General features: G+C 46.9%; 1 protein-coding gene across 1 annotated transcript; it reads left to right on the top strand.

The window, feature by feature from the left end:
- Nucleotides 1-23,384, top strand: Msrb2 (methionine sulfoxide reductase B2). Its single transcript, XM_032885001.1, has 5 exons — nt 1-130; nt 6,732-6,832; nt 12,007-12,083; nt 21,301-21,448; nt 22,696-23,384. The coding sequence occupies exons 1-5, from the start codon at nt 37-39 to the stop codon at nt 22,798-22,800; spliced, it is 525 nt and encodes a 174-aa protein (XP_032740892.1). The 5' UTR covers nt 1-36; the 3' UTR covers nt 22,801-23,384.
- The last annotated feature ends 3,607 nt before the right edge of the window (nt 23,385-26,991 follow it).

Below are 26,991 nucleotides of genomic sequence, written 5' to 3'. Positions count from 1 at the left end.
GGTAGGCTGGGGAGGGAACCCGTTGGTGGCAGAGTCATGGCGCGTCTGCTGAGAGCGCTGCGGGGTCTGCCTTGGCTGGAGGCGCCTGGGCGAGCTCGGGGTTGCGCGGGATCGGGACGCGGGGACACAGGTAGGTCCTCAGTAGTCGTCGCATCGTGGCTTTTGATTTCACAGCCCTGGCTGACCCGGTGAGGCCCTGAGAGCCTAGTCCCCGCGGCCCGCTGCCCTTTGCTGCCGAAACTGTCGAGCCGAGCACCGCGGTCGGTAAACTTGGTGTGCTGGGGGAGCACTGTTGCCGGAGAGGGTCGAATTCTCTCCCATGCTTGCACACAGTTCGTTTATATGTTACATTTTAGTACACAAAATCCTGAGTGTCAGGAGCCATGGTGGTGTCAGGAACCCAGTGGCGGTCAACAGCCGTACCTCGTGCGCCCTCTTCTGGGCGGAAGTTAGTCCTATGCCCTGTACACCTCTTTCCCGAGGACTGCAAGCTGCCTTCTGCCCTGTGGGAGCAGCTGCCTGTCCAGTGTGACTTGCCCATTGCAGCCTCGTGGGTGCTGCTGCAACACTATCTTGGTTTTGTGTGAATCTAGGGCCTGAGACGTGAGGGCGAATTATTCTTGTGTTCCAACAGGTCGTTGTTAGCGAGTGGCTAAGAGATAGAATGGAGTGGGATGGTAAGTGCTTTGAACCCTCATTTGTGAATCCGGATACTTCTTTGAGGAGTCTCAGGTGTAATGCTGTGTAATTTTGTGCTCCTGTGGTTTGGCACTGAGCAGCTGCTCTCCTGACCAACCCGGTATTTCTTTGTTTTCGTTTTTGTTTTTTGTTTTATCTTATGCTGCTGACAGGTACCAATTCTTTTGGAAGTCTTTTTTAGGCCCTTGTTAGTTTAAAATTTTATTGTTCAATAAACAAATGTCCTGAGAATATGGAGGGTTAACTGATCCAATACCATTTCCGGTTAGGGATGTCTCCTCGTTTGGTGTCTCCGCCAGACCCTGCTGCAAGCCTGCTGGGCTGGGACTGTGCTGATCCTTGCAACTTACTGATTTTAGTGGAAACTTCATGGAACTTGGTGCTTTCAGAAGCGACCTGATGAATAACGCCGGGAGCTGAGAGTCCTCAGCCAAATTAAATCCGGCCAGACACCAGTACGTAGCCAGAGCTGTGTAACTTGCCAGACGGCCCCTCCTGGGAGTATATTCTACGGAAATAATTCAAAAGAAGAACAAAGCTTAGTCGCAAGGTCCTTCTTAACAGCATTAATTTCAGGATGGGAAACTGGCCACAACCCAATCAGTTAAGGAATGCTTAAATAAAGCGTGAAGGTCCAGGTCAACAAGCAGCATCCATTAAGAAGGAGAAGCAGGGGCCGAGAAACGGCACAGTGGTTAGGAGCCCTGGATGTTCCTCTAGAGGACTCTGGTTCAATTCCCAGCATGGCAGCTCATAGCTCACTCTAGTTCCAGGGGATCCGTGGCACCAGACATGCATATGGAGCCCAGATATATGATGCAGGTAAAATACCCATACGAGTAAAGCAAATACATCTTCAGAGGAAAAAGGAGAATGAGAAGCAGGTGATGGTTCTGTGGTGAAGTTCTTGGTTGCCAGTGGGCATAAGTTCCAATCCCAGCTCCTGAACAGTCCCTTACTGGCTTTGATGTGTGAGCACAAGGCATCCGTAACAAATACTAAGCAGGGGACACAAACGACATGTCTTTCTCACCGTGAGAGACTGGGACATCAAAGATCAAGGAGTTAGCATTGGTTTCTAATAGGGACCCGCCATCTGGGTCTCCTGTCCTGTGTGTGTCCATTTGGGCTTTCTACAGTACGAGTGCACTGGGGACAGAAATCACAGGGGCTGCTCTATTCCTCTCCTTTCTCCTGACCCCGCCTTTGTCTCTCTTGACCCCGCCTTTCTCTTTCCTGACCCCGCCTCTCCCTCCTGACCCCGCCCCTCTCTCTCCTGACCCCACCTCTGGTATTGGAGATAAAGCTTAGAACCCAACATACACTGGGCAATCACGCTACTACAGAGTTGTGGTTTTTCAGTATCTTGACTAAGAAGCTAATTAAGGAAGCTGACATGATGGCTCAGCAGTTAAAGGCAAGTTCTGTTCTTGCAGAGGACCCGAGTTCAGGTCTAGTCACCCACATCAGGGGGCTCACATCCATTTGTAACTCCAGTTTCAGGGAAGCTAATGCCTCTTCTGGCCTTCCCCGTTAGGGACACACAGAGCATATATTCCCAAAGGCATGCGCACATCACCATCCATAACAAACAAACAAAAGTAAATGCATCGTAAAGAAGCTAGTCTGACAGTAAGAACCCTGCTCTCGTGACCTAACTTTGAAGACGAGGACACATATAATGTAAAGTAACAGGGTGGAGAATGAGAAGCCACGTCGGTGTTAATTTAAAAAAGAGGACAGACAAACAGCCACATGCTGATGTGTGCCTGTAGTCCCAGCCAGGGTCTCAAGGCCAACTCGAGCTATGCAGTGAGTTCCAGGCCCACCTCGACTGCACAGGGAGGCTTCCAAAAACAAGACACAAACGCAGAATCAGCTACGCTAATTTAAGATAAAGCAGATGTCAGAGTGGAGTTGTCAGTGATAAAAAGAGAATTGTAGTACTTCATAGAGATAAAGAGGCCCGTTCTTCAAGAAGCTATGACAGCCTTTAATGTGCATGCACTTAACAGCAGAGTGTCAAACTGTGATGGGAGAGAAGTGCAGGGAGAAAGGGGACTCCACCATCATGGTGGAGACTTAACATCCTCTGTCAGAAGTGGAGAGATCGACAGGCAGACAGGCAGCAACGGCTAGGAATTGAATTCAACAGCACCGCCAACAACCCACCAGGTATAACTGGCATTTATGGATGGTTCCACTGAGGGAGAAGGGGAATGAGAATGGACAAGAAAAGGCAGAGGGACATGCCAATGTTAGGACAGGGCAAACAGGGACATGTTTGTGAGGAACTCCGAGATTGTGGTTCAGAGCTACTGGGACATCATAGAATGTACCAGTTGAAAGTGGTGACTGTGACCGAGGCATGGATGGCTTTTGGAAGTCACGTTTTGGAAGTCAAATCAGAAGTGGTCCAATAAGAGAAAGGCACATGAGGAGTCCTGTGCTGCACACAAACCCAGATCTGGGCTGGGATGAGGGGGATGTGTGCAGTCCTCTGGGTAGAGTTCACATGGACGTGAATGCAGGCTTCCAGACTGTGATTGTAAACGGAGGTGAATAGCCCACCTATCTATAATGGAGGGAAACCAAGGTTTGGGAGCCTGCACCAGGGGCTGGGATTCGGAGAGATTAAGGTGACAAAATCTCCAAGACTGCGGTTTGAAGACAAAAGGAAGCCTAGGACAGACTTGCCTTCCCCTCCCCGAGGCCTGTTTAGTAATCATTTGAGTCTGTCTCCTCTTATTCGTAAATTGAAGAGCTGACCGATTATAAACTCCTTTCACTGTTAGACAATAAAACACTTATTATCTGAACTAGGCTTTTGTTCCGGTTGGGTTTTATTTGTTTGTTTTGCTATTACCATTGTTAACTCGACCCAAGCTGGAGTTATTTGAGAAGAGGAACCTTAATTGAAAAACCGCTACTTGCCCCCAGCAGGCAAATCCAGGAGAGCATTTTTTTTTTCTTGATTGACAATTGTTGGGAAAGGGGCCAGCCCTGCTGTAGGTCATGGGATCCCTGGGCAGGTGGTCCTGGGGTGTGTAGGAAAGCACACGGAGTGAGCAGGCTGTGAGGAGACAGCCTGGGAGCAGCCCTTCTCTACCATGTCTGCCTCCGGGTTCTGCACGGAATTCCTGTCCTGACCTCCCTCAGTCACGGACTGTGAGCTGTGTGAGCTGTGAACCCCTTTACTCTCAAGCTATCAGTCACGGTGTTTTATTACTGCAATAGAAACCCTACGTAAGGCAGCTTTCTGCCCACCTTCCCTAAGTAGAACCTTCTCCCGGATGATTTGGACACATGCGTCTGTATAAAAATAAGACAGGCCAGATGGGAGTAGCACACGCCTTTAATCCCAGCACTCTGGAGGCAGAGCAAGAGGATTTCTGTGAGTTCAAGGCCAGCCTGGTCTACAGAGCAAGTTCCAGGACAGCCAGGGCTGTGTAAAGAAACCCTGTTTCAAACAACAACAACAACAACAACAATAATAATAGTAATATAGAAGTCACGAGGAGCAGGAGGAAGGGGAACAAAATATGTTTTGTTTTGTTTTGTTTTTTCTTTTTTCTTTTTTTTCTATTTTTTTGGGAGCTGGGAACCGAACCCAGGGCCTTGCAGTTGCTAGGCAAGCGCTCTACCACTGAGCTAAATCCCCAACCCCATATGTTTTGTTTTAAGAAATTGTGAAGCACAGTAATACTGGAGTAAGGACAGGCAGGAGGTCGAGCCTGCCTAGGCCGATTAGTGGGTATGAGGCAGCCTGAACTTAAGACCTTATCTCAGAGCAAACAGACGAGCAGACAAATAATGGATATGGTAGATTCGCAGATTCACTTTGGGGTTGTATACAATACGGGTCTATCTCTGTGCAAGAGAATTTTTAATAGAGAGCGTCTTCCTCAAAGACCACCTCTATCCAGTCCACTCACTGCTCCCGGCTGGTCCTGATGGAAACGAGTTTCAGAACTGGCCTGTGGCCCATCTGTACCACCCCTAGTTACACACCTAAGGGATCGAAAGTCCGACCTCAGAGATATTTGCACATTCACGTTTATTGCTGCACTATTCAAACAGCTAAAAGCAGGAGTGGACGAGACACACAGCAGGTGGACGAGTAAGGAGACCGCAGCACTGCTGTGGAGTTCGAGACCGCCGGAAAAAGACTTCGTGCAGATAATAATTAACTGACTCTGTGAAAACTGCGAGCAGGGCCACAAGAAGTCCTGGAATATCTGCAAAAGCAAGTTAGAAAAGCCAAAGCCAGGAGTCAGTCATGTCCTAACAAGCAGACGGTCACAGTGGCACAGTTTTCAGGGGTAGGGGGTCAAGGAATTGGGGTTGTCAGGAATTTATCTTTTTAGGAACACAGAAACAGAAGGCTGTTGGGTACTAAGATGGATGCCTATCATAAAATGGAGTTTCTTAGCCATTACACACACACATACAAACACACACACACACCACACACACTCTCATACACACACACACTCACACACACACACACATACACACACACACTCACACACACACACACACACACATACACACACACACACACCACACATACAAACACACACACATCACACACACACATCACACACACACACACACACACACACACATACACACACACACACACACACACTCACACACACACACACACACACACACACACACACACACACACACACACACACACACACACATCACACACACACACTACACACACACACACACCACAAATACACACACACACACACACACACACACACACACACATCACTCCACACACACCACACATACACAATACACACACACACACAAACACACACACACACACACATACACACACACACACAGACACACACACCACACATACAAACACACATACACTCACACACACACAGACACACACGCAGAAGCACACAGACACACACACATAGAAACACACACACACACAGACACACACGCAGAAGCACACACACATACATACACAGAGGATGGATTTTATTCAACACTAAGAAAATGAAATCATGTTATTTGCAGACAATCAATGGGACGTGGAATCATTATTATAACCAGAAGGACAGATGCCTCACATTTTCTCTAGTATGCAGAGCCTCTATTTTAAGTTATATTTTTTAATATATTTGTGTATGGGGGTTGGGATACAGGTCATAAATGTAGAAGAACGATGTGGAGCTGAGGGCAGGTCTCAGAGGAAAGGCGGGGGAGGGATAATAGGATATTTGCGCCAGCAGAGGTGGGAAGTGGAGGGAAGGGCAGGGGATTGTGGGACGGGAAAGAGAGCAGAGGAGTAACAGAAACACGTGTGTGGAAATACCTAATGAAACCTTTACACGCTGTTTCTTAAGGTGACTTTTTTAAATTGCAGAAGAAAAACTGAGGCACAAACAGCTTTTTTTGAAGTCACGTGACTAAGCAGATCCCAGAAGGGATCTAAAGCTAAGGCCCATGTGCAAAGGGATATCACATGCTATATGACGAAGGTTAAACCAATAAGGACTTGACATTTTTTTAAAGCAGAAAGGGGGGGTCCATTTTCAGCTGGGCAGTGGTAATGCACACCTTTATCCCAGTACTACGGAGGTCCAGGCAGGATCTCTGAGTTTGAGGCCAGCCTGGTCTACAGAGAGAGTTGAGAAACCCTGTCTGGAAAAAAAACAAAACAAAACAAACCGAATAACAACAGAAAGAATCCATTTTCATTGGGAGGTGGCTGGGGAGAGTTTGTTTGGTAGTATTTCCTATTTGAGCCACTTCTGGGGGTTTGCGCGCCAGGAGGACCAGAGAGAGCACCCCAGCTCTCTACTTATTACCAATTTCTTGCTAAGGAAATGGGAAAGGCACCCCGAGACTGGGCTTCCTGCTCCCTGTGAGGAATGCAGGCATGGGGGAGGGGAGGGTCTGGGGTTATTCCCCCGGATGATAAAATGGGGCAAAGCAAAATGGGGGAGGAACAACTCTTTCTCTTAATAAAAAAAGTCCCCCATTTAACGACGCAGGGTCTCTTACCAAGTCCAAGCTCTCTCTAAGCAAGGCAGACTGGCAGAAGAAACTGACCCCTGAGCAATTCTACGTCACCAGAGAGAAAGGAACTGAAGCGGTAAGCGGACCAGTTTCTCAGAAGATGCTCCGGGGAAGGGGAGGTCGGAGTTCAGGTGCCTACAAACTGTAACATGTGCACCGTGAGAGTCTGGTGGCCCACTAGCAGTCTCTGTACCGGGCCATCAGTTTCCATCCACTTGTAGAAACCAACATCCTGCTCCGTCCTTCAGAACCGCACATGCTCTCCAAGCTCCACCCCTACCCCTGCTGACAAGGCCAACACTTTCTCTGCCTCTATCTACTCCTTAGTTGCCCTGCTTTCTCTCCCTTCCCAAAGGAGTCTTTTGAGACAGTGGACCAGGCTATTCCTCAGAAAAAACTCACTCAGAAGTTTACTGTTGCTCTTAAAGAAAATGCACAGTGTTTGACTATTAACCGGGTCCTCCCAGCAGTGCTCCCTACCTTCACTCCATCCTCAGGTACAGCCATGTTTCCTCTGGTTCCCTGCAGATGGCCATACTGTCCTCTGACAAGCAATGGCTCCGTTTCCTTCCCTTTAGGACCCTGTACCTTGGGTTTCTTTCCCTCAGCCATTTGCCCTAATAATTAATTCAGACCTTTCTTTTAGCTTTTAAGATTTACTAATATGTATGTATGTATATATGTATATGTATATATGTGTGTTAATGTGTATATATGTATATACGTGTGTGTGATGCATGTATGTGTGTGTTCTCAGAGTCCTGAAAAGGCATGGAATCCCCTGGAGTTGGAGTTACAGACGATTGTAAACCATGACCAGTATGAGTTCTAGGAACCAAACTTGAGTCCTCTAGAAGAAAAAGCGGGGGGCTGGAGAGATGGCTCAGCGGTTAAGAGCACTGGCTGCTCTTCCAGAGGTCCTGAGTTCAATTCCCAGCAACCACATGATGGCTCACAACCATCTGTAATGGGATCCGATGCCCTCTTCTGGTGTCTGAAGAGAGTGACAACGAACTGGCATATAAAAAATAAAAAATCTTTAAAAAAAAAGAAGAAGAGCGAATGCTCTTAACAGCTGTGCTGCATTTCCAGCCCCAATCCCACCCCCCATCGTAATTTTAACTCAACCCAAATTAATTTCCCCAGGAGTACTTCTCTTAACCCTAGCCTGGGTTGTGTCTTCCTGTGTTTTCCCCATAGCAATGCTCTCCCCCCACCCCCGAGTGTTGTTCGCTGGGACTTCCTGTAGTGCCTGACTGTGGTAGGCATTCAAAATAGAGGTGTTGCTGGATGTTGCATGCCAGAACCGGAAACACGCAACCGCCCTGGACAGTCAGAGCTTCTGCTCACTCCCCTGGGCGACAGCATTGTGCTGGACCCCAGCCATGAACGTAGTCACTGCAGTTTTCCTGTTGGGCTGTTCCTGTGAGCCGCTTTCTCCTTTGAACTAGATCCTGTGAACAGGCCCCAGTGTAATGGTTCTTCAGTCTTGTGTGACCAATGTATTTGCCTAGCGGCACCCATGCACAGTACACCATGGTCACAGGCTTGGTTTCTCTGATGCCACAACCACCAGACAGGTTGGCAGTTCCCCCACAGATCCCCGTGAGGGTTTTTCGAAGTTATGGGTTTGTCCAACTTCCTGTGGGCAAGTGGGGAGTGAGACTTCCTCATTGCTGTCGACAGCACACAGGGACCACATAGGAAGCTCTGAGCAGTTGGGTGTATGTGACCTCAGACTATTCTGAGGTGAGCCTAACTCTCAGGTAACCAACCAGTTCAGGTTTGGTGTGTACAGGGAGCCTGGAGACGGTGTGCCAGATGTTTAGGAGAATAAGTCTAAGGGCTTCCGAAGCAGATGGCAGCGCCGAATCCTTTGCGCTTGGCCCTTTTTACAAAATGATCATCCGTTGTTTTAACTGATGTTGTAAATCCCTTCTAGCTGCTCCATTCCACATTTAACTTTTTAGAACTATGCAGAGCTGTAAGAGTCAGTCCGCTTCATTAGTCTAAGGGGAGAGACACTTCAAAAGTCTCCTGATTGGTGACTCCTAATTAAAACTCAGTTACACCTGAGGGTTTTTGTTGGTGTTCTAAATCAGGCAGGAATGGCATGTTGGCTGTGCTTGCAGCCAGCGAAGGAATTTTCACTCTGGCTGAGTAAGAATCAAGAGTCAGGTGTCAACAGAAGGGGACGTTCTTGGCTCCTTCTCTGAATCTGGTCCTCCTGCTTTGAGTTCCAGGAGGAGGGCCAGCTTTCTGGCCCCGTGGCTTCTCATTGAGGCTACAGTAGACACCAAGAGCCCAGAAGGCAGGATAGAGAAATCCAGTCAGGACCAGCATCCCCTGTATGAGACAGCCCACATGTGCCTGCCTTCCTGGCAGCTACAGCCTTACCAAACTCTAGTGATCTTCTCTTCCCTTTCCCCACAGGCCTCATTGTGTCCTCCCGGCCAGCCACAGCGCAGTGGCTTCTCGCCTCCTTTCGTTGGTTTCCATCTGCCCTGACCCTTCCTCTTGAAATAGTCTTGTGTGAGATTTCCCGCTGCCATCCTCTTCCAAGCTTGTTCTCTGCCTCCGGTGTCTGATAACAAACAGGATCAAAGAGGAGGGAACTGCTGCTGGTCCAGACAGACCTGAAGTCTCAGGGTGATCTTGGAGTTCATTCCGCCTCTGACCCTGCTCCCTGCTCCCCTGTGCAGGCAGTCATTTCAATTACACCTTCTGAGTCATCTTTCAACCCCTCCCTCCTCCCTCCCTCCTTCCTCTTTTCTTTTTCACTTTCCAACTGGAGCAGTCGCATCACCTAGGCCGGAATGAATGACTGACTTCTCCATAACCTCCCCTTCTCTCTTGACAATGATATTTCTTCACCCTTCCAATCATTTTTTTCATTTTTTATTGTGTATGTTTTTGTTTCCCCTTCTTCCCCCTCTCTTCCCTCTTTCTCTCTTTCCCCCCGGTGCTGGGAGTAAGCACGACCACTCGGACCATGAGCCCAGTGAGTGGACAAGTCTGCAGTGTCCTCCTCCAGCCCTGCGTTCAGCAGACCACACACACATTCTTTACCCCAGGCCACTCACTGCCGAGCATGAGCTGGCCTCTCCCGCCTTCCCAGTGTCATTATTGGAATGTCCTCCCTGTCTGAAACACATCGTTTCTCCGTCTGCTCAGTTCTCACCCATTCTTCCCAGCTCAGCTCAGTAGTGACTGGCATTTTTCTACAATCAGCATCTATGAGCTATGCACGTTAGTAAGGAAAGGGTAGTAATAATGGTGCCTCCCTTCCTAGACACTGTCTGCACAGTCTTCATGGCCGCTGCTTCCCAGGGACGGTCCTGTGTTCATCTCTCAGGTCTGTCATCACCAAGTACGATGTCTTCTCAGTTTCTTGTCACCAGGGCAGATCAACAACTTTGGCTTTAATTTGGGGCAGGTGCCTAACTTTTGAGTCAGTTTTTGCCTCCCATAACATGATGTCTATGTTATCAGTAAATCCAAGGATGCACAGATGAACGAGGGCAGCTCAGGTTGTTCCTAATCTGCTCAGTTCTTACCCACTCCTCCCAGCTCAGCTCAGTAGTGATTGGCCACATCAGAGAGTGGACGAGGAGACATTAGATGTCAGGCTGGTGGCAGCAGAAAGCCATCTCGACAGGATGTAGGTTAAGGAATCGTCCTGTTCATTCGGATTATGTGTTTTACTTCTTGGTATAGCAACTCCCCAACTCTTACAGGAATGAAGTTATACTTTGCATCTGTAGGCCGCCTGGTTTCTAATCAGCCTTCACGACGGGGACACCACATTGTTCCTGTCAGGAGTCGCTGTGAAGGAACAGCTCACCAGACACATTCAGACGTTTGTGGCTAAATGTGCTATCAGCTTATTTATGTATTCACTTGTTTTTTAAACATGTCTGGATATGTATGTCAGCTGGTTTTGAACTCATGATCCTACTGCGTCAGCCTTATCAGTGCTATGATTACAGCCACGTGCCAGACTTTAAGTTTAGGGCTTTTGAAGAGAGAAAACATTCAAGTGTGCCCATCTAGTAGACTTAGCAAGTGGATTTAAACATGTTCCCCCCAGGAAGCTTTTTTTTTTAAATGCAGTTATTACTATGAAGAGTTTTGTTTGAGTTGGGTAAATCTGGAGAGACAGAAAAGCTTATTCCCTGATAACTCAGGCAGCAATCTCCGCCTTGAGTGCTCTGGCCTGCGTGGTTGGGTAATGCTTGCCTCTCTAACAGTAGCTTTTAGAATTAGCTCATTTTTAATTTTGTTAATGAAAGTTTTAAAAGATTATTTGTGTGTGTATGTGCATGTGTGTGCCTACATGGGTTTATGTGTGTCATACGTGCAGGTTCCTAAGAAGGCCAGAAGAGGGCGTCAGAGACAGCCTGCACCCATTCACCATGTTAATTCTCCTACCCCTCTCAGCAGTTGGAAACGCACAGTCTTTAAGCTCCTGTGGGAGGTGATTTCATCTACTAGTGACCTACCACTGGGGCCCCGGCTCATCATTCAATGCTGATTGACTCTACACGGTGTTGGCATGGCACAACCCCGAAGCCATCGAATGATGCGTTTGATGTGTCTGTGTTTTCTCTCCTCTTCTCTTTCTTTCCCTCACCCTCCCCCATCCCCCAGCCCGACCCCTATCAGGGATCAATCTCAGGGTCTAGGCATACAAGGAAAGAACCCTACCACTGAGCTGCACTGCCAGCCTTTACACTCCACCGTTAATTAGAGAGTTCAAAGTGTCTTAGACATGCGTTTAGATTCCTGTTGTTTTAGCTCTTTTGAAATGAGAGGGTGAAGTCTTCCAGGACAACAGAGGATGGGACCGGAGCTCACGCTTTCTCACCGACTTTGATGTTCTTGGATGAAGGGTGGTACATAAATACAAAGCATTATTAGTGTCACGATTTGAATATTTGGTGTGATAAAGGCCAGGCTATAAAGAGGCTTGCTTCCTTGGCTGCTTCCTTACCTGACTTCAGTTTTTCTCCATTGACAACTTGCACTTTGTCAGATTAGTATAATTCCTTCATTGGGGCTTCGTTGTTTGTTTTCAGAGGTTATTTATTTCTGTGTCCTGGTGGGGATTGAACCTAAGGCCTCACACATGCTAGGCAAACTCTTTAGCCCTGAGCCAGCCACACCTTAGCCTCACAGTTGGGTTTAGACTCACTCTATCAACCCCCCTCGCCCCCAGGGTGATGATGCTTCTTCCTTGTTTCCTTTCAGCCTTTCAGTGGGATGTATTTGAAAAACACGGAGACAGGGATGTACCATTGCGTGTGCTGTGATAGCCCACTCTTCAGGTAAGGTGAAGAATACAAAAAGATCTTAGATAAATACTGTTGAACTTTTCTTATTCTCGGAGCTGAAGATTGAACTCAAGGACCTCCTGTCTGCTACCCCGAAGGTCCCCTAGCCCTCGGGGGACCATTAATTGCTTTTGTCCTCTGTTATTACTGCTGGAAGGAGAACTGTTCTGGGAGGATATTTATCTGTCTTGCTTTTTCTCTGACATTGAATGCAGCTGACAAGGCTTCTCGGCTTATGTTTTTGCTTTATGTATCTCTGAGAGAGAGCAAACAAATTCTGATGGGGACTTCATGATAAAGCCATTAGAATTTTTTAGAGGAAAAAGTATTTAAAGAAATCAAAACCCTAATAGTATTTGCTTGGCCATATGATTAAAACTATACCTCTCCCAGGGAAAATGGGTTTATAATTTAATTTAGCAAAGCAGACTTTTATGAGACTGGATGCCCCACAGTGCTTGACAGAAGTGAATACCGTGCCCTCTTCTATGTAGCTAAAAGTAAATTTAATTGTCCCTTGATTTCAAAGCCTCTTTTAAGTCAATCAGCATCTAAAATCTTTCAACAAAGGCTTTTTTTGTTTAGATATGCAGGAAATAGTCTTTAAAAAGTAGATTCAAGGAAGAAGAAAGGAAAACATCTTTGAAGTCTTGTTTTTCAGAACTTCAAAGATGTTTTCCTTTCTTTTGCATCAACCTTAAATTGGTTTAGAATAAAATATAAATCAAGCCAGCTCTGCGAATCTTCCATTAGGCAGAGCCTCCTGTGTCCTTTGGGCTTTCAGCAGCCTGGCTTTTTGGCCAGCCGGCTGCTAATGTGGGCTGTGTTAGGAGGACAGGCATGAGAAGGATCAATTTCCCTTCATGCTCAGGAGGCCAGGCTGTGGCCCGGGCACATCCGAGATGGTGAGAAACTATCTGGAAGAGCCCACTGCCAGCCACTGCCAGCCACTGCCAGCCCAGGAGTGCCAAGGAAGACCAGAATGAAGTTAGTGAATGAAGTCAGTTCTTATACAGAAGTGTTGGAAGAACATCTGATTTCCCCTGCTGCATCCCAGCTGTCGATACAGACTTCTGTAATCTTCAGTGTGTGTGTGTGTGTGTGTGTGTGTGTGTGTGTGTGTGTGTGTGTTTGACATGCATATGTGTGCATTTGTGAGTCTGTGTGTGTACAGGAGCACATAGAAACCAGAGATGCCCATGCGGCTGAAGTTACAGGCTATTGTAAGCTGTCTGACAAGGGCTGCATGCCCTCTACAAGAGCATTATGTGCTCATGACCACTGAGCCATCCCTGCACCTCTGAAATCAAGAGCTGTGAGGCCTTTTGTCCACCTGACAGCAGTCATTTCTCCAGCAGATGCAGGCAGGAGGTCTCCTCCATTTTGGTCCAGTACAGATCTTGTCTACTTGGTGACAGAGGCAGATCCCACAGGCGGACAGCTCAGTCCCCATGTCCTATATTCAACTTCTGATGCTAAGCATACTCTCCTGGTTGTGACCTGTGCTTCTGACCAATCAGCTCTTTAATTGGGCTTCCTACACTCTCCTCTATTCCCCGTTTCTCTCTGAGTAGTACACGGCGCTCAGGGAAGCACTTATATTTGCCAGTGTTATGGAAGGTATTACTATTACTGAACGATACAGTTGAAGAGAAAAAGGGAACCGGTTCCAGGGAAGAATATAGGGTTCCGTGGCATCTCTGGGAAAATTCTCTAGAAACTCCAGGAGTTCAGTTGCCCAGAAACTCAACAGACCCTGCCCTTTGGGGTCTTATGGAGGCTTCATTCATTCATGACCGTGAGCTTTCAGCTTCCTTCCCTGAATGTTGGGGTGGGGCTGAAAGTCCTAACATTCTAATCCCACTTTGGTTACGAGGCCCCGTCCTGCATTTAACGAGAGGGCTGCCATCCTTCAGTTAAGGTATTATACTGGAAAGAGATCCTGTCCTGTTAAAGATCATAAGAATTTTAGGAGTTCTATGATGGCAGAAAGAACAAAACACAGAATGGCAGCAGTAAAATGTGAGACTTGGGTTTCAGACAGACAGTTGTTTCTTCACCATCATTTCTGTCATGACATTAGGATAAGGAGCTTGCTTTCGACTGGAAGACGCTGGAATAGTGAAAGACTACATCCTTACTATTTAGCCCCTGGCAGGGGTCCTGTTCCTCCATGTGGAATATGAGAAATTATCCTTGTAAGAACGCACTCCTATTGTCTATTCTCCAAGGTTCTGTTGACTCAGGGTTGGTGTCCTGGTTCCTGTGCATTTCTAGAAGAGGTCTTCCTGCCGCCCAATGGTTCCTCTCACCTCACCACACAGGCCTAGTCAGAGTCAAAACTTACGGAAGCAGAGAGAGCAGAGTGAAGGGGTCTGGGCAGCGCGGGCTTGCTGTGGCGAAGGACACACTCTTGCTCTGTAGAAGAGCTCCATAGAATCTTCAGGTTACGGGCAGCTGTTGGGCATCCAGAGTACAGTCAGTGTGGCTGAGAGGCTGGACTTGTTATGATTACAGTTTTAGTATTAGCCAAGGGTCCACACGCAGCCAGTGCCTTCTTCACTAAAACAATGCTAGTTCAAATTAAGAAAGTTATGTGACCGTTTGGTTTCTGAGTCACAGTGAAATAGCCCAGATCCATAGGCAATCCAGTCAATAGTCCGAAAGCCTGTTAACCAAGTGGTTAGCTCACTGAACTGGCAGTTAGTTCAGGGGCCTTCATTACTGTCTTGCCGGCCATTTTAGTTTTTAGTATAAAGTTTCCCCTTCCTGTCTTCCTTTCTTTTTTCTTTCTCTTTCTTTTTAAAGAACGTTTGCATTTTTGTTCCATTTCCTTGCTGATGAAGAAATTAAAGATACATCCATCTAACTTCCTTGAATTATAATAAGAATAAACACATCTAGCTTCCTGTTACTATACTGAGCACAGGAGCTGGTTAATTTACAAACACGAAGGTTATTTTGGCTCGCAGCCTTGGAGGTCTCACTTTTTATCATGGTAGTGTGTGGTAAAGCAAAACTCCAACCATGTGGCTGGGAGCAAAACAAAAAAGAGGAAGAGGAAAAAGCCAGACTCCTTCAGTCCCCTGTAGGCCCACCGACCTGTGCACCGAGATCCATCTTTTACTAGTTCCTTTCTTGACAGCAGCACCAAGCCTTTAACACATGGGCGTTAGAGGGGGCATTTAAGACCAAATCAAACAAATCACAATAGTCATTCCATGCTAGGACGCACTCTTCTTAAAGAACGTTCATTTCTAAGAGTGCGGTGAAGGCCGTCTGGGTGTCTGTATGTGTTCCATTGTTGGGTAACTTTGGGTAAGTTTCTTAACGTCTCTCTGCCTCGATTTTCCCATTCACCTGTAAAATGAGGATACAATGCACCCAGTTTACAGGACTGATGCGAGGATGAACTGAGTTATGACTCAATAAATATTAACACAATAGAACGAGGCATAGCGCCTACTAAATACTTAGGGCTTACTAACAATGGTGCATTCTTAAGAGGCCAGGGCTAGGAGTATATTCTTGTTTTCTCACTCATATTACCTCTTCATTTCTAGTCTCAAGCTTCTTTTGTAGGAAGTAGGGGTGCACAAATGCCATCCCTGCAAACATTTGCCTAGAGTCAGAACAAAGTGTAAAGTGTGCCAACAAAAACCAACCCTTAGGAAATTAGGAGGTGAATTCAGGAACCCTGGCTTCTCCAGGGGCCCGCTGTGGGCTGGTGGTCATGTGGTGCAGGCTTTGGGAAGTGCTCACCCCTACTGTGTGCTGACTTAGGTTCCTTAGGGCCAGGATTTCTCCATGAAGCCTTCCTGAGAACATGGACTGCGTTTGGCTTTGTTTCCCCTTCTAAGTCACGGTGTCAGCACATAGTTCAGCACGTGGGTGCTTCCTATTGGCCCAAACATTTTATTCAGTGAAGGAGATAAAGCTGATAGGCTGAGCACCTGGCCAGTTAATTTTATCTCTGTTTAACCTGTTTGCTTGGTTAGTTCTTTTACTGTTGGTTTGACAGAACCAAGAGCCACCCAGGAAGGAGTTTTAATCGCCTAGATCCGATTGGCCTGAGGACACAGTTGTGGAAACTGTCTCGGCTGATGATTGATGTGGGAGGGCCCAGTCCACTGTGGTCCTGGGTGGAGTGAGAATGGAGGATGAGCACAGGCAGAGAGATGTTGCCATGAGCGACATCTCTTACTCTGTGGTCTTGGTTCTGACTTCCTTCAGGGATGGATCGTGATCTGGGAGTTATAAGATGAAACAAACCCTTTTACTCCCTCTGGTGCTTTTGGTCAGAGACTTATCCCAACAACGGAAAAGCCAGGTGGAGCACTGTGTCCCTGAGGAAGGCAAGTTGAAGCCTTCACGTGCAGAAGCTGTGGCCTGAGGTGGACAGGGGGTCACCGCAGAAGGAATTTCTTACAATCGGGTCACATGGAAAGTGGATGCTCCTTTAATCCAGTACAACTGGTGTTCTAATAAGAGGAAGGCAAAGAGGACCGAAGAGGAGACTGCCCCATGAAATGGACATGAAGACTGGAGCCATGCCGAGGGTTGCCAGCCACTCCCAGAAGCTGGGCAGAGGAACAGAACACGCCCTAGGGTCTTCTAGGGGACACGCCATGCTGAGATCTTGATTTTGGACTTTCAGCCTTCAGAACCAAAAAAAAACATCCCACCACTTTGTTGTCATATGCTAGCACCACCCTAGGCAGCTAAAGATGTGCTCAAAACATGCTCTTTGACCCGTTAATCCAGGACATCTTCTCTGCCCCGAGCAGCTCCAGCAATGTCAATGGCCCCTGGACACTTCAGTGAGGAAGCCCCATGTGTATGTGTAGAAGTCGGGGTTCGAACTTGTCTTTTCTAGAAAATATTTTTTTAATTTTATATTTTAAAAATTACTTATATATGTATTTGCATGAGCACCTGAGAACAGTACTCAGAGAGACCAGGAGAGTGTGCCGAACCTCCTGGAGTTCCAGCAAGTTATGAGCCTCTCGGTGCAGTGCTCTGAGAGACACGTATGTTGTGTATTGAAACGTGTCCTGTGTGCCGGGTTCAGTCTGACACAAGCCATCACCTGTGATGGGGAGCTGTGCGTGTCCATGTAATAAATGTAGAAACCGATGTTAGAGTCCATAAGAAAGTGGCTCAACATCCTCGTGTCAATTTTCTTTGTGTTGCTGAGTCCAGAGCGCCAGACAACAGTTTTTTATTGAGAAGTTTATTTTGGGCCAGGCCTCAGGGGGCTGAGAAGTCTGAGGAGATGGTGCCACCCAAGCCCTTTTGGGTTCTAGTGAGGGCTTGGTCAGTGAGAAGGCCAAAGGGTGAGCGAACACAGTGGAAATAAAACACAAGAGTAGCCTTGCGTTTTACCAACCAGCTCTTGCGTTGGGTAACCTAGCCCTGTGAGAAAGAACTTCAGTGTTCCTTCTTAGGCCCCAGCCACCCCTCGGCACTGCCATGTGACCATGAACTTTCCACTTGAACTGAAACTGTGTTCAGACACCAGGAGTCACCCTTTTAGTAAGTGCTAGCACTGAGCTCCAGTGCCATGGGAACCAGAAGTGTGGCAGGGAAGGGCTTCAGGGCTAAGGCACTGCCTGCCAGACTGTTGGCTGTGTGCACCCTCACTTCCACAGACCTTTCCGTGTCTCTCTGTAGTGAGGTCCTGAGGCCTTGCAAGGTTAGATGGTTTACCCAGGATCCCACTGCTACCAGCCTTACACGAGGCCACGCTTTATTACCCAGGTGTCTGTAAGCCACACAGACCTTGCTTTTCAGTGTCTTTACCATCTGGTGTCAGCTTCCCAAATCCCAGCCATAGGGCCCTAGGCAGACAGGATCAGACTCTAGAAGGTACACGCGTCCAGGTTCCTCCACAAGCCCCCTTTGAGAGCCTGGTCCCCAGCCATGTCTGACAGAGCTCCCCTTGTCCCTCTCCTGGGTCTGCTCTGCTGCAGTGAGTGGTGTCTCTTTATGGAGTGCTCCCCCACTAGTCTGAGTGAGGGTCAGCAAGCCAACACTTTCCAGCTTGAGGAGCTCCCCTACAGATCCAGCTCCAGGATCATCTTGTTAACCCGAGACTCTGGTGATCCTGGATTGCCCCCTGCCTTCTCCACCTTTCTTCTTTCCTCCCTCAAGCTGTTTCTGGAAGGGTTTATTAATCGTGTCGATGCCAGGCAGGTGACCAGGAAGCTGAGGCAGGAGGATCTAGAGTTAAGAGTTGCCAGACTGGGTTACACAGTGAGACCTTACCTAAAGAAAAAGCATTCTAAGATTATGTATTTTATGGCCGTGTCTTCTTAAAATAGTAACATTTGGGAGCCTGATGCTTATTTGTTTTTTTCTACATTGTGCCCTGATGTCCTGCATGTCCCAAGTAGCAAGGTAATGTTATTTAAAAGCCCGTGTATCCTTGTTCAGAAATGAATGTGAGTGCTTCTACAGTTCCATTTAGAATTGTCATTGATTACCGCTGCTTCTGCTGTTGTTTGTGAGGACCGTGGGGTATCCAGAAACGAGGGGAAAATAAACATGGAAGAACAAACCCAGAAACAAGTGGGAAAAAGAAAGGAACAAGGCTCAGAGCGTATGGTCCAGAATGGCTTCAGCTTGGGAGGAGTGAGCCATGCAATCTGCTAATCAATTAAATATGTATCGAGTTCGCCTTCAGTGTACACCGTCGGTCTTAGATGATGTATCCCGGGCTTATATTACTCGGTAAAAATCTCCAAGTTTCTGCCAATTCCATCAGTAAAGGTTTATAGCTTCCCATAAAGCCCTTAATGACTTTTTATTAGCCTTAGATTCATTTGACGGTTTGGAAAAAGAGGCTTTATTGCATTCATAATTCTCTATCAAAATTCCTTTAATGGCTAGTAGTTCATATAATGTTGGGGATCGGAGGAGGATAAGAGGTGCTTGGAATACAGAAGTAGTCAGGTGAATCGTCCTCCCACCCCACCCCCAGTGCACACCAGGCAGGCGTCCCCTCGCTAAGCTACAACAGCAAACCTCAGGTGAAACCAACACAAACACGCAGGGTTGCTCGAATTCCACACACACCTCTTATTGGCAATAATAACAAAAATCAAAAAGACTGACAGCACGTACCGTGTCTCAGGCACCGTTCTAAACATACCACGTACGAAAACACCTCCGGGATTCTGCCTAGCAACCTCGTGAGGCCACCATGCCATGAACTGATGGCGTCAGAGGATCCGTAACACCGTAAGGACACAGACGTAATGGGGCATAGCTTCCACCGAAACCTTTTGGAGGTCAAGCTACCACTGCAGAGATTTCTCACCCTCACAAAGCAGCCCTGAGGCTTCCTGGGGTATTTCTAGAGGAGCGAGCAGACGCCAAAGCTTGAAGGGTCCTGCTTGCTAAGCAGACAGATCCTCTGCCGTTGCTCTTCACCCCACTCCAACCCCCTCTTCATTCCACAGTTTAGTTAGAGCAGTCTGGAGGCAGACTGAAGGGAGAGACGCAGATCAGGGTTTGCTTTGATGTTTTTGAAACGGACAATAAATACATTTGGAAAATTATGAAATAAAGCAATTCTTCTTACAAAACCAGGTTCAATTCAATATAACAAAGATGTCTGTTAATATAAAAAAAAGTATTACTTTTTGTTGTTGCAGAGTTTCTCTGTGTATCCTTGGTTATCCTGGAACTTACTTCGTAGGCCAGGGTAGCCTGGAACTCATAAAGTTCTGCCTCTCTCTGCTTCCCGAGTGCTGGGGTTAAGGGTGTGTAAATCTCTACCCAGAAAGAATTTATTACTTTTAAAAGTCCATATAAAGCAAGCGTGGTGGTGTGAGCTTGTAGTCCCGGCACGTGAAAAGCTGAGGCAGGGGGATTATGAGCTCAAGGCCATCTTGGGCTACGCAATGAAACTGTCTCAAAAAAAGAGTACTATGATACTTACCTATTCTAAAATTCCAAGTGTTTCTAAACTTGCTAAATATTAGTATTTATAACCCACACTGAGGAGTTTGGGGACCCTTGATAGTTTGGGGCACAGAAGAGTCCTGGACCAAAATGTTTGAAATCCCGTCCTGTGGCCCTTGTTCTGAGAAGCTGTGTGCTCAGCCGGGCTAGGAATTTGATTCTTTACCACTCATTCCCTGTCTGCTTGGTTTAAGGCAGGGCTTAATTTCAAACCATTTCTTTCTTAGGTAGAGAGGACCATCTCTACGCTGTCCGAAATGTTATTTTCCCAATGTCATTCACAGACCCTTTTCTGTGGAGTTCTAAGATTGAGTCTTTCTTTTGGGATGATGCTGGGAATCAAACCCAGGACCCTGCGTGCACCAGCCTCTGCCACTGAGCTGCAACCTGCTCCTGAGGGTGAGGTGCTCTGGGAGCCTGCGTCCTCTCCTCACCGCCTTGGCCCATTCCGTCAATTAGCATCCTTCGTCCCCGGGGAGACCATCCCGAGCATCAGGCTTTATCCAGTGATAGTCAGAGTACCAGGCTTATTAACTAATGACAATAATCGTGAGTGCTCGCGAGCACCTCCCTCGTGCCGTGCCGACCTAAGCTTCCCACCAGGCTCCACGGAGTCTCCTTGACTCCTCAAAGTCTCCCCGCAAGGCAGGTGCTACTGTCCCCAGTGAGGAAGCCACATCCTCAGGAGGCTCGGTGGCTTCTCTACCTTCGTAACTCTTAAGTGGCATGTGGAACGCTCATTCTCCAGGACAGACAGCTGTGTTCCGATGATGGAAATCTCCATCGCTACAAACTGTTCCTCCGTCAGATCTTATGCCTACGTGCCTCCATCACGTAGACCCCGCGCCAAACGCTCGCTCTTCTTCCTTCTCGATCTCTTCCTTTTCCGCCTCTGGAGTGTGTGGATTGGATCTGTGGTTCCTCACATGCAAATGAGTTCACATAGCCTCAGTCTTTCTGGTTCTTTTAGGTCAGATATAAAGAAGCCATTAACATTCAAAGAACAATACTTCATTTCACTATGGCCAGACAATGTCCTGAACAGCGAAGGGGCAGCAGGAATAATTCTCTGGAACTGACTATTCACGAAGCCCAGCTTGGGATCTGTCATAAGGAGTGGGAGTTGGGTCTTGCTCGGAAAAAGAGGGATGGGATCTAAGAAACTGCTGTTATGCCCACACCCGTGTGTTGTGGCTTTGGGTCTGCTCTGTTTCTAACACTGGGTCTGCACTGACTCCTGCAGTTCTGAGAAGAAGTACTGTTCTGGCACCGGTTGGCCTTCGTTTTCTGAGGCTCACGGCACCAAAGGCTCAGATGAAAGTCACACAGGGATCCTGAGGCGCCTGGACACTTCCTTAGGATCTCCTCGCATGGAGGTGGTCTGCAAACAGGTGATATGTTTTGCTTGTCTTCGTTTTCTCTGAAAGGAAAGGAGCTGTCCTTTCCTCAGTGCCTCTCTTGTATGGTATACCTCATCATCAAAATGCACCGGACTCGAGCCCACACCGGTAGTGATCTCTCTCTCCCTTCCCACCTGGCATTGGAGATCAAGGTGTGGCCTCTCTTCAGCCCCGCCCTGCTTGGCAGCAGGCCACCAACAAGCAGAGACGTCAGCATCTTACTCCTTCTGGGAGCCTGGGGAGGGGAGTTTAGATCCAGACAGGACTTGGCTTTGTGTTTTATTATTGTTGTCGTTACTATTACTAACACTATTACTACTGCTACTACTATTACTACTGCTATTACTATTACTAATACTATTACTATTACTAATACTATTGCTATTGTTATTACTAATACTAGTACTAGTACTATACTATTACTATTACTAATACTAATATTATTACTAATACTATTACTATTACTAATATATTACTAATATTACTACTAATGTTATTACTAATACTATTATTATTATTACTATTACTATTACTAATACTATTACTATTAATTGCTATTACTATTACTAATACTATTACTATTAATTGCTATTACTATTACTAATATTACTATTAATTACTATTACTATTATTTGTTTGTGTGCACATGCAGTGAGTGTGCTTGCACACACAGGCACCACTGTACCTATGAGGAGGTCAGAGGACAGCTCTCAGGAGTCAGTTTTCTCCTTCCACCATGGCTTCTGGGATTAACTCGGATTGCCAGGCTTGTGGCCTGGCTGCTTTTCATCTGTTTGACCATCTTACCAGCCCTCAGAAACTCGGTCTCTTATCATGGTGCTCACATTCCCTGATGCATGGGGTTCATCAGACGGCAGAGGCCAGCAAACGAAAAGGGCTGTTTTGTCTGCAGGAAAGGAAAGTGATTGTTGGGTGCTCACCCAGATGGTATTAATCCTTACCCTCCTTGGGTTCATTTGTCTTCGTGATGGCTCCTTATTCTTGTCCCCATTTGACAGATGAGCAAGTCAAAGCCTCAGTTTAATCATTTGCCCTCATGCTCCCTGGGACAGTAGGACTGTGCACTATCACAGCTCTCTGTGTATATCCATTTGTCCATTTTGAACCAAATTCTAATGCAAAAGACCGTGCTTTCCAGTTGCCAGGCTCTGGGGTGTGGTGGGCCATGTGGGGCTGTTTTCCTGGAGAGTGACAAAGGTGTTGTCTCTGCCCTGCAGTGTGAAGCTCACCTTGGCCATGTGTTTCCTGATGGACCCGATCCCACTGGACAAAGGTTTTGCATCAACAGCGTGGCCCTGAAGTTCAAACCAAGCAAGCCCTGACTGTCTGCAGGGGCCTGTGCTTTGCCCTTGCTTGTGGAGCCGCGGTTCTGTAATTCTGTTGAATGCCTTGCTTTAGTTGCTGAAAGTTTAGGTGAAGGTTGTTCCTGGCCACAGGGGAGTCACAGCTTCTTAGTCACCTGACTTCCACTTGGGCTGTGGGATTTCAGACTCTGGGTGAGAACACAGGGCGGGACCCAGGCAGGATTTCCACAGGTTCATGGGCTGATGAGGGTTCCCAAAGCTGCTGAAGGGAACCTGAGTTGGCCATCTCCGTTCATTCCTTCATGGGCGTATACAGATGAGGGCCCAAGGGGGAGAGAAAGGAACAGATGGGCTGGACCAGATGAGAGATCCCAGTGTTGGAGAGGAGGATGGGAGTGGCCGAGCATGGGAACACATTCAGGGATGGATGAGTCTGTGGTTTCTTATCCAAAACTCCACTGACTCAACCTTAAAACTCACAAGTGGGATCCATGCGGACTGAGTCAATCTGAGTGACTGTGAATAATGAATGCTCTCCCTCAACTCTTTGTCACAACACTAAACTTCAAAATACTCAAATAAAATATTGAGGTCAATGTTTACTTTTCGCCTCAGTCTGTTAATTTGCTCTTTAGGAACATGACTCTAAATGACAAGGGAAAAAAATACAGCAATTGGACACACTGAGTCAATAACCTTATAGATGATTTGCAAATTGGGAATCTTGAATTATTTGTTAGTAAAAAATACTTAAATAGGTTTGTGTGTGTGTGTGTGTGTGTGTGTGTGTGTGTGTGTTGTTGGAAACTTAGTTACCTCATTTTCTTCTTGCAGATACATTATCTTCTTGTTATACATTATTTGACATTTTATGTACTATCTAACCTAATGCAAATTATGGCTACTTTTGGCTTCTAAAAGATTGGAGAAATGGCTCAACAGTTAAGAGCACTGATTGTTCTTCTAGAGGTCCTGAGTTCAATTCCCAGCAACCACATGGTGGCTCACAACCATCTGTAATGGGGTCTGATGCCCTCTTCTGGTGTGTCTGAAGCCAGCTACAGTGTACTCATGTACATTTAAACAACAACAACAAAAGCGAAAACCAAAGCAAAACAGAAGAATGCTAGTTTAGACCGCAGATTCTAAAAGAATGCCAATCCAGATCACTAACAGCAGGGAGCATGGCGGCGGGGAGCATGGCCGCCCACAGACAGAAATGGTGCTGGAGAGGGAGGTCTACTTCTAGATCCGAAGGCAGCAGGAAGAGAGAAAGGGAGAGCCATTGGGCCTGGCTGGAGCATTTGTAACCCCAAAGCCCATTCTACTTTAGTTCTGTCTTTTGTCCAGTGCTAAAACTCCCAGTGTTTCTTCAGACATTTCTCCTCTCTGTGGTGCCGTAGACGCACATGCCTTAGCCACTGCTGTCCGGCCACTTACCAATCTCCCCCCACCCTGCTCTGTGCTGCTCTTCTCAGCCTTCTCCACCAAACTCAGTTCTTTACCTTGGGGAATTTTTGTTAATTTACCCTCAGTTCTCTTGTTCTGTCTCCCACTGTGGCTATTTGATTTGGGAGAATACTAAGCACCCTTTATTTTAGATCCTGCATTTTTTTTTTTTTTAGTTTCTGTTTTCCGCATTGTTTTTATCTTTGTTAAGCCCCCCGCCCCCGCAGATAGTTTTGTCTTGTGCTGTTCTGCAAAAAAACCAAACAAAACAAAACAAAAGACCCAGTCATCTAGAAGGGCCTCAAGTGCTAAACTCAGAAGCAGAAATGTAGGACTTTCATTTTGCAGCATGGCGTTCCTTCACTTGCTACAGGTTCTGTGACTCAACCCTTCATACATTGCAAATGCACTTAAAAAGACCTAACTGAATAGCTCGGCGTGGTGGCGCACGCCTTTAATCACAGCACTTCAAGGCAGAGGCAGGTGGAGTTTAAGGCCAGCCTGGTCTACACCTCGAGTTCCAAAGCAGCCAGGGAACCCCTCTATTGAAACATCACCGTGTGTTTAGATAATTACAGATTATGGCAGACACTATGAATTAGAGAAACAGTATAATACTAACATCAAAGACTGTGGTCTCAGAAAAAAACCAATAAGACCACCTAATGGTTTTAATAAAAAAGATTTATATAATTTAGTATAAGAATAGATGCGTGTTTGGGTTTTGTCTTATGACAAAATATTTGACATAAGTGAATTAAGAGCAGGAAGGAAATATCTTGGCTCATGGTTTCAGAGGATTCAATCCATGGTGACAGCAGAAATGTGAGGTAGGGGCCATTGGCCTCCCAATGCACAGGGCATAGGTGGAGAAATAGAGGAAGGAGACAGCAAATACAGACTCAGGGATGCACGGAGTCACCTCAGTGCCACCGAGGTGTGGCACCCACTCCAACCACATTCCATCTCCAAAGTAGAGGTCACCGACCCAGACTTCAGAACATGATTCTGTGGGAGACACTTTGTATTGACATTATAGGGAATTTAAATTAGCACACACCCCATAGAGCTCATTGGAAACGGTTGGAATGCACGATTTTTGCAGAAAGTATTGAAGTCCCTATAAGAGGTGTTGGGATAGAACTGAGTGCTAGCGAGGATGCTGAGCAAACCATGTGTGACGCTTGGACCCAGCCCTCAGCAGCACTGTAATAGCAGCTGCACAGATGAGAAACCCTTCACGGTCGCCTCCGCCAACTGAGTCCATGCTGGGGAAAGTTTAGAAATGGGCTGTTTCAAGTTTTTATAGCCTCTGGGTGTCCTCTGTCTCTGCCTGTCTGTCTGTCTGTGATTGTCTCTCTTTCTCTGTGTATGTAGTATATGAGTGTGTGTATGTGTGTGTGAGTGTGCATAAGTATGAATGTGTGTGTGTATGAGAGAGAGAGAGAGAGAGAGAGAGAGAGAGAGAGAGAGAGAGAGAGAGAGAGAGAGAGATGTTGCTGAGGTGGAGTGTGAAAGAGGAAGAAACCAGGGTATCTTTCCTTACCTTTTGTTTCTTTTTCTTCTTTTCTTTTTTGTTTGCTTGTTTGAGACAGCATCTCACTATGCAGCACAGGCTGGCCTTAAATGTTTGATGCTCCTGCTTCAGCCTTCTGGCCTAGGAGTGGGTGTAGACTATACAAAAGTAAAGGGGTCACGTCCGAGTCTCTCTGCTACAGGAGCCGCTGAAGAAGTCTGTGGGCCACAGACTCACCCACGGGCTTACCTAATCTAGATAACGCTTAGGTCCAGGTTTTACTCTCAGCTGACTCTAGGCTATATCATGAGAGCATGATGTTCCTCACTGGGAAGGCGTCACACAGATTCTCTGGTTCGTGTTGTTAAGGACTCTTGTGATAGAAAGGTTACCTAGGAATTTCTTAAGCTGTGCTTTAGGCAAGAAAATGAATCAGAAGCACCGTAGGAACCGTTTCAGGGAGAACGGCAGAGGAGTTAAGTCTGGGGATTTATACTTTAAGGAATTAGAACAGTGAGGCTCAGGATACACAACTGCCTTCCTTGTCATTCAGTCACCTAAGCTTGAAGAGTGAGCTCAATGTAAGCCCCAAGAAGCACTCCCAATGGTAAGGATGGTGGAGCCTCAGTCTGCAGGCTGGACCATGGCTCCCTGCGGGCTTCTTCCTGTACGTCCTGGGAATGTTAGAAGCTACCATCCGCTCAGTCAATCTTAGGTAAGTCTATCTTTAAGAAGATCCCAATGGCTTTACAGGTGGCTGTGACCTGACTCCTTTGGTGTAGGCCTTAGACAGTGTTAACATCCCCAGTGATGACCAGAAACCTCAAGATCCTTAGTCTGTTTGAAGGTGACATCCCAAAGTGTCCCGTGTGACACCACAGAGGCATCGGGCCTCTAGGGAATGGCATTTTTAGTAGCCTATGTTATTTGTTCTAACAGGTCGCATGTGGATGTGTTCACACACGTATATAACATACCTTGGTCATATGTGTCCCCTTTTTTACCCTCTCCTCTCCTTTCTCTTCCAGTCCCTTGCTGTATCCCCAATAATCCTCCCAGAGACTGTGCTTTAAGAGTCCCGAAATGAGGAACTCTACAAAGGATGAGGAGCACATAAGCTTCCTTCTGTGTCTGTCTACAGCCACCTCGTCACTCTCTTCAGACTCTGCTCACATCAAAGCTCACTCTCAGTTCTCCAGCCCTGTTCTAGGGAGCAGAGGGATGTGGCCCAGCCAAGGCGTTTG

The sequence above is a fragment of the Rattus rattus genome, chromosome 14 (genome assembly GCF_011064425.1).
Source record: "Rattus rattus isolate New Zealand chromosome 14, Rrattus_CSIRO_v1, whole genome shotgun sequence".
Taxonomy (NCBI): domain Eukaryota; kingdom Metazoa; phylum Chordata; class Mammalia; order Rodentia; family Muridae; genus Rattus; species Rattus rattus.
This window is presented reverse-complemented; position numbering and strand designations above follow the sequence as displayed.